We start from the raw sequence: 7,312 nt of genomic DNA on the forward strand, positions 1-7,312 counted from the left end.
CCACAACTACATATTTTATTTAGTCGTAAACCTCTTTTTTTGTGCTTTTCTTCTATTAAACATTGCGTCTCAGTTAAAAACGCACTTTAAAATATTAATCCAATACAATGTGTTTAAAAGGGCAAAATAAACCAGTTGTTTTTCCTGATAAAAATCTTTGAGGGATTTTTTTAGATTGTAATTGGCGCCGAGCTCTGAGCAACTCGAGAACAGTTTCAGCAGGAGAGACCCGGCTCAGACGGAGCGGGGAGTCTGGTTTCTGGCCTTATCCGACCCCCAACGAGCCCAGCTCACAGGAAATGGACTGCGCTTTAAATGAGTTTAGGGTTGACCAAAAAACATGTAACACAAACGATGTCCGCCTAAAGGTTTCAAATGTAAATCTCTGACGTTCCAGTCTACAATCTGAGCATTTACTTCTCCTTTGATCGTCTGTTGTGTTTTACAAAATCACTCTGACCAAAACAGTTCTGGTGAACTGGAATCCACAAACAGTTACAAGTTGTTACACTGACAGAATTAGAAATAACAAATATTCTGATCTTTTTTAGGTTGGCGTGGTGTGTCAGGACCCTAAGGCAACCTGCAGATAAATGTAGGTCACAGAGACCTGTCAGTCAGAGTCTGGGGGAGGGGTCTGTTATGGGAGCGCTTTACTTTTGGTCCATGTGTCCTTACACGCACCGACCCCCGATTGTGGTCTTCCTCTCGATTAAGTCTAAAGGATTACGGCCTCCCACTTGTCTGATCAGCTTTGATGCTGCTCGGAGGAGCTCTCTCCCCCTCCTTGTCCTCCTCCTGAAGGCTGGCCTGCAGTTTTACACAGAGGCTGGTGTCACCGGTCTGCAGGACCTGAAGGAAAAGGTCTGTGTGTTTTCTGAGTCGGTCCAGGTCGTTCTGGGTGCTTTGGTTCTGCCTGAGGAGCTCCTTGGTGCGGAGCGTGATGTCCAGCAGACCAGATTTGCTCAGGATGTTGTACGTGTTGCAGAAGCGCTTCCTCTTCGAGTCAGAGTCGCCGTCGTCGTTACATTCCTGCGGCGAGAGGAGCTCCGGCGTGCCTGCCTGGGGAACAGGGAGTGCCAGGGTTTTGGAGCCGGTGAAAAACAAGGAAGTTGTAAACTCTGCCAGGTTGGTATTGGACGAAGGCCTCTCCCTGACAGGACTGCTGCTGCTGCTTTCTGCTGCCGGGAGAGAAAGTCTGCTCTGGGGAAGAGGAGACACGACACCGCGAGCACCAGGAAGCGCAGGAGAGGCAGATTCAGAGTTATTACTGCTACCACTGAGTCTCTGAGTCTTCTCTCTGTTACAGTGTTCCCAAAGGTTGGAGGTCAAAGCGCTACATCTCTCCGACTCTGAAGAAGACGAGGAGGAGGAAGCAGTTCCTCTTCCTGAAGAACTGGAGCCGTCCCCAGGATGTGGGGCGATCTTAGGGTAGGATTTCAGGATTGGAAGATACTTTTTGGAACGTCTGTGCTTAGAGCCGGCCTCTTTGGAGGCAGAGGAAGCTTGGCAGGAAACCACAGGCTGGAGAAAGACCACTTGAGGCTGCGGGACCACGGGCTGCACCACCTCCACTGTGGGACTGAACCCCCAGGGTTTCAGAGCAGGAGGGTTATCTGCAGGCTGCGAAGACGGCAAAATCAAAAACGACAATTAGTCTCATTTATTTTTTTAATCGCTTCTTAAGAGATCAAGAATGTTGACCTTTGAAAACCAGTTTCTTCTTTTTGTTCTAACATCAATTCAACCAAAATGTGAAACATTTGCTACATTTTTCTGTTAAAACATAACAGCACAAGATAATATTTTCTCTTGTGTAATATTCCTCTCCCAGTTATTTCTTAATGCCCCACAAAAATGTCCTTTAAATGCATTTCTCTAAAGCTCCTAAAATAATCTCTGTAGGACGATGACCACGATCTTACAATGAATCTTTGTTTCTAACAGGGCTGTCTAACACCTCACACACAGATGGGTCATTCTTTTACTGAATGACACATTTGACCTCATCCGTGCAGCATTTTAAACTTTAATGGCCTACATTTATTGGAGACGGCTGTGGTTATTACACTTGTTATAACCCCATGCAAGATCCTGGAAGCGGAGCTGAAAGGGGTCTCAGTTCAAGTCCCACCCCTTCACGTAAACAAACAGAACTTTGCCCTTATAAAAAAAAAGTTTGTTTTTTTCCAGGTGTAGACTTTTGTTGTTTTGCGTAGTTCTTACATTTCTTCTGTATTTTAAAACGTTCATTTTTCTAAAGCGTCTACCTGTAAATAGTTGTGTCATAATTAAAAGAGAGATCACGGGTATACTGGGTGCAGGGAAGCACGCAGCACTTAAAGCCCCACATCTTGACTGCACAGACGTTAAGTTTTAAAATTACAACACAGCAGCGCCCATAAACTGGGACCTGCTGGCTTCAAATCCCAACAGCATGAGAAGGCAGGGGCATTAGGTTATTACAAAAAATGTTGAATATTTTACCACAAATTAATATGGGAACTTATTGAGTTAATAAATTATGTAAAAGATAACGGGTAAAATAGCTGCTAGTGTTCCAAGTGACAAAACTCATGTTAACATCAAATGGATTCAAGTTACAAATATTTTACGCCATAAACTCTGTGTTCAGGAGAGGAGTGTCCAAAAATGTTAGTTGTGAAAAGGTCTTGCGATGGTGATATGACTTACGGCCTTTTTCTGGAAATTGCCTCAGTTAGCTGAGCATAACAAGAGTTCTTTTGGCTCTTAAATTGCTCTTCATGGAGTAATATTGTCAAAGAACCAACTCCAAACCAGATCATTCAGTTCTTCAACAAATTCTTTAAAGGGCTGGTTCTCAAAGAGCCAGCTTTTTAAGAATCAGCTCAGGGGCAGGGTTAACTAGGTTAACAATATGCAGCATTTTATTTCAGCTTCTAACTCGAGTCGTCACGTTTTAAAAATCTGTTCGCTTACAGAATACTGATATTTTCTGGTGTTGTTTGCAAACAAAGCATTCAAACTTTGCCACACATGTACTACTGCAGGTCAAACGTTACTTAAAATGGTGACTGAACAGAGAAAAACCAGCTTTAAAGCAAAGCACTGAATATGAAAACCATTTTCAGTTTCCCTTATGAGAGGAGGCAGAGATGTAATTTATTACACAGCAAAGGCTTTATTGTGTTACCTGCTTGAGCAAAACGTTGTTCATTATGATCATAGGAGAGAGACCGGAGTAGGAGCCTCCCACCACAGCCACCCGAGAGGGGCGTGGGCCTGACCCCCGCTGTACAGCGGACCGGGGTGAATCCTCCGAGTCCGTCGTCTCCATTATGCTCATGTGCTCCGAGCTGGCATCTATAAGGCAGACAGAACTATTCGTGAGCACTCATCTGAGCGACAACCGATATTCAAGTCATATGAAATGATGCCAGGAGTTTGTCCGAACCTGAGAATCCAGAGTCTCGCTCTGAATCAGCCTGGGAGCCTCCACACTTGGTAATGCGTGGTTGGTTCGGTCCTCTCAGGTGACTATCTGCCTTCCTCTTGGTGCTCATCTCCATTTTTCCTGCGTTACTCGCAATGTCCTTGGATCCACAAGCGCTCACAAAACTATTTCAGAATATCACAAGATAAACATGAGAATGAAACAATGCTGAGCAGACTCTCTTGCAAATTAATGACACGCTGTAGAGCTATTACATTATAGTAAACAATCATTAATACACATTAAAGAAAAGTCATAATACTTGGCACTGAATCAAGATGACAACAACGAAAATATTTCTCACATGAGCAATACTTCTTCCTTGTTAGGTTGCAACAGTTCATAAATATACGAGCTAGATTTATAATGGTGTAAAAACCATCACAACTGAATAATAGAAAATCCATTACAGATATAAAGTTCACTCATCAGTGTCTATTGTTTCTGTACTACAAAACGCTGAAATAACGTGGTTAAAATGAGCTAATATGACAATGTTAATACGTACATAAAAGCAAATATTTTAATATTAAGAGGACAAAGGTCTAAATGTTGCTACGGAGCCTGTTAGCTTAGAGCGCTAATAGAAGCTACACATGCTAATGAGCGTAAACTCCCAAGAAGTCAAAATACTCGATAGAACAAACTAAAACAACACAAAACAACAAGCATATAAAATATATTTCCTACTTTTCTTCACGGTGTGGCTCCAACGAGGCAGTTCTACAAGCTGACGCTCGAAAGTCTGCATTTAGGTCGAGGACACGGATGTTTCAGCTACTTTTTTCTTCTTCCTAGGTGTCGGTCGCTGCAGCCGCCCTGCTACGTCGCTGCCTGCGGCTCGCTATCCACGGTACGGAACACGAGACAGACCGCGACTCCTCCCCCGGTCCGCTCCGTCACATGCGGAGCACGGTGGCGAGGGTCGTTAGCAAATACGGTTTAATTGACTGGTGAGCGTCAAAACGGACAATGGGTTTTCAAAAGTGAGTTGTTTTTGTTAGCTTGAACCCACCGCCGCGGCTACATAACGCTAAAAACCCGACAGGAAAGAATATGCGTTACAGCCACCGGTCCATATTTGGCAGTTGAGGGCGTGGTTTCACGTAAATATTTACTTCGTCATGCATTTTTGGTTGACGCCTCCTGTCATGTGATGGTCTTCCAGGCTGCTGATTGGCCAGCTTCGCCAGCAGCTGAAAAACGTGACCACAGCCAAAAGTGTGGCAAGCGAAAGGACTACGTGTGTGACTGAGAGACTTGTAGTTAGGATGGAGCGTCACGGTGCAGGCTTTGAGGGCTAGAGTGACGTGAGACTGTCTGGGTGCGTTATAAATGTTTGACCTGAAGCTAACCTAAGCAGAGCCAGGCCTCTCTGCAGCAAGTCTCATGTAGTAAACAAAGCATGTGTGTGCTGTTTAAACGTTTATGCTTAATTCTTGGATAGCCCTGTGCACAATATGAAAAGCATAAGGAAAACCTTTAACACAACTGCTAAAAAAGAATATAGTACCTGATCTTACATGTAAAAACTACAACATGATTATGGCTGATAATAACTTAGGATAAAGTCGTTGCATCACTTATGTAGCCAACTTTATCTTCTTTGTTTAATTAGTATTAGATAACAATCCATTGCTTTTAAATCTAACCACATGTTTATCATCTTATATGATTGTATGTACGATGTTGGAAAAGCATTTCACGTTAACACAGTAATGACTCTGGTGCTCTGCATGAAGAGAGTCTGACCATGAAAGAGCCTTTTTAGAGTATAATTTTATTTCTTAAACTTGTCAGGAGTCGTGTTTAAGAAGCTTGCAATCAATTTACACACGTTGATTACGGCATAAATCTCTGGTTCATTAAATAAACAACTCTTCATTCTGTTCTGCACCCAAGATGCATTGTCCTAACCTTACATAAAGAACAGCCTGATACATACAACTGATCAAAAATTACATTATTTTAAAAAGGGTATGCTGAAGATAAAGGTAGTCTGGCAGAAAATTCCTCCACAAACATTTGTTTGTCAGAAATTAGTGAAGATTCGTCTTCTTTTGCTGGAGCAGATACCTGAAAGACACGAAAAAGTAGAAAGCAAATGAGTTGAAATTGGTTCATGTCTGCATATTGTTTGAATTTCTGAATTTAGTTCACGTCCAACTTCTCGTACAGAGTATTTGTTGTTCGTCAGTCACAGAATCACAGTTTGTTCTCTGCGCTTTAAATGTGTTCCAACACTGACTAAATGAAATCAATCTGGTGATCAGAAGTTTTAGCTTCACATTTTGAGGCATCCCTGAACAGAAACATTCAAAGGAACTATTTACTGGTAGTTTGGTGCTACGGAGTTTCTTAGGTTCAGAGTTTGAACAGATTATCTTTGGCTTGATTATTGTGTGATGAATATCACACAAAATAAACAAATGCAATAATTACAGAACTTCCCAGAGCTTCATATTACATATACAAATTTACTTTTTATATGACTTTTTATTTTTGAGAGCCAAAAATAACAAAATCATCTAGAGAAATGGCAGTTTTAGGAAAAATTTGAAGAGTTAATAAAACTGAGTTTTTAGCAGAACTTTGGCTAAAAGTAGCAAAACACGAGCTAAAGATCAGCTGGAAAGTGGCAAAATATACTTTTGAAGAAATTAGAGAGCTCAATGTTTTTCTTTGGGTAACATTTTTGTATAAAAAAAAAAGTTTAACATTTTGGAAATAATAAACGTCACAAATAAAAACCCTAAAGTCCCAGCGCCCATCTTAGCTGAACATTTTCACATGAATGGCTCATATAGCATAAAAGTATGCAGAGTAGTTAGATTGCTTGGAAAAAAGTATCTAAAATGTTAATTAAATACAAACAAACAAACAGTTAAACAACAACAACACGAATGCTGAATCATTCACACAACAAACTGAAGTAAATCTCCACCAAAATGATTCTGACACCGATGAACAGAGCAACTTTAACGTTTGTTTTTTTCCAGCTATCCAAATTCAATTAAAATATATTTTATTAATCCCAAATGGAAATTAAATGTTGTCAAGGTCAAGGTTCTTCATCAGCATTTGCATCATATGGTACATGTGGTGGAACGAAATTGTGTACAAAGGGTCATAGGTCAGCAGCATGAAATAAATCAGCAGCATGAGATCAGCAGCACATATTCAACAATCAAATACAGTGATTTTTCTCAGTGATTATTCTGGTTAAAGATTCATGAGTCTAACAGCTTCAGGGTAGAAGCTGTTCCTCAGTCTAGTGGTTCTACACTTAATGCTCCTTAACCTCCTTCCTGAGGGGAGCGAGGCAAAAAAGTGTGTGTGCTGGGTGAGTGTGGTCCTTCATGATGCAGGTGGCCCTCTTCCTGCATCTGGAGGTGTAGATGTCTGTGATGGTGGGGAGGCTGACTCCAACAGACTTCTGTGCAGCCTTCACCACTCTCTGCAGAGCTTTTCTTTCTTTCTTGTAACTCGTCGTCTGGTTTCGTTAAAGAGTTGTTATAGATGCTGGTGGCTGTGGGCAGGAAGGATCTCTTCTGTCTGAAGAAGCCTCTGACTGAAGACTGTTGTTGTATGACGGTTGTTGCAATCAGCTCAACACACAGCAGTGTCTATTCCTCTCGTGTTAGAACTGCAGTTTGGACCTTGTGATTCTGCTGAAACACTGACTGTGTGCTCTATGAGAAGGTGCTCATCTAGCCCTGAGTGTGCTTTATGAAGAAATACAGTAGAAGCTAAAGCCATGTCAAAGTGCATCATTGCTGTTTTAAGTCTGGAAAGGCAGGAAAACAAGACAAACCATATCTATATATATATATATAT

The 7,312-nt window shown here is 41.6% G+C and overlaps 1 protein-coding gene across 1 annotated transcript; it reads right to left on the minus strand.

Annotated features, from left to right (window-relative positions):
• Positions 1-281: 281 nt before the first annotated feature.
• On the minus strand, positions 282-4,512 carry cipcb (CLOCK-interacting pacemaker b). The gene is made up of 4 exons (XM_037685345.1): positions 4,166-4,512; positions 3,437-3,600; positions 3,176-3,345; positions 282-1,623 (listed from the first exon to the last, which is right to left on the minus strand). The coding sequence occupies exons 2-4, from the start codon at positions 3,549-3,551 to the stop codon at positions 727-729; spliced, it is 1,182 nt and encodes a 393-aa protein (XP_037541273.1). The 5' UTR covers positions 3,552-3,600; positions 4,166-4,512; the 3' UTR covers positions 282-726.
• Positions 4,513-7,312: the final 2,800 nt, after the last annotated feature.

Source organism: Nematolebias whitei, chromosome 12, assembly GCF_014905685.2.
Source record: "Nematolebias whitei isolate Nwh7 chromosome 12, NemWhi1, whole genome shotgun sequence".
Taxonomy (NCBI): Eukaryota; Metazoa; Chordata; class Actinopteri; order Cyprinodontiformes; family Rivulidae; genus Nematolebias; species Nematolebias whitei.

Coding starts and splice junctions, on each gene's coding strand:
- cipcb (XM_037685345.1), bottom strand. CDS start 3,551: ATGGAGATGAGCACCAAGAGGAAGGCAGATAGTCACCTGAGAGGACCG. Junction 3,346..3,436: donor GCGAGACTCTGGATTCTCAG/GTTCGGACAAAC, acceptor TCTGCCTTATAG/ATGCCAGCTCGGAGCACATG. Junction 1,624..3,175: donor ACAACGTTTTGCTCAAGCAG/GTAACACAATAA, acceptor CCGTCTTCGCAG/CCTGCAGATAACCCTCCTGC.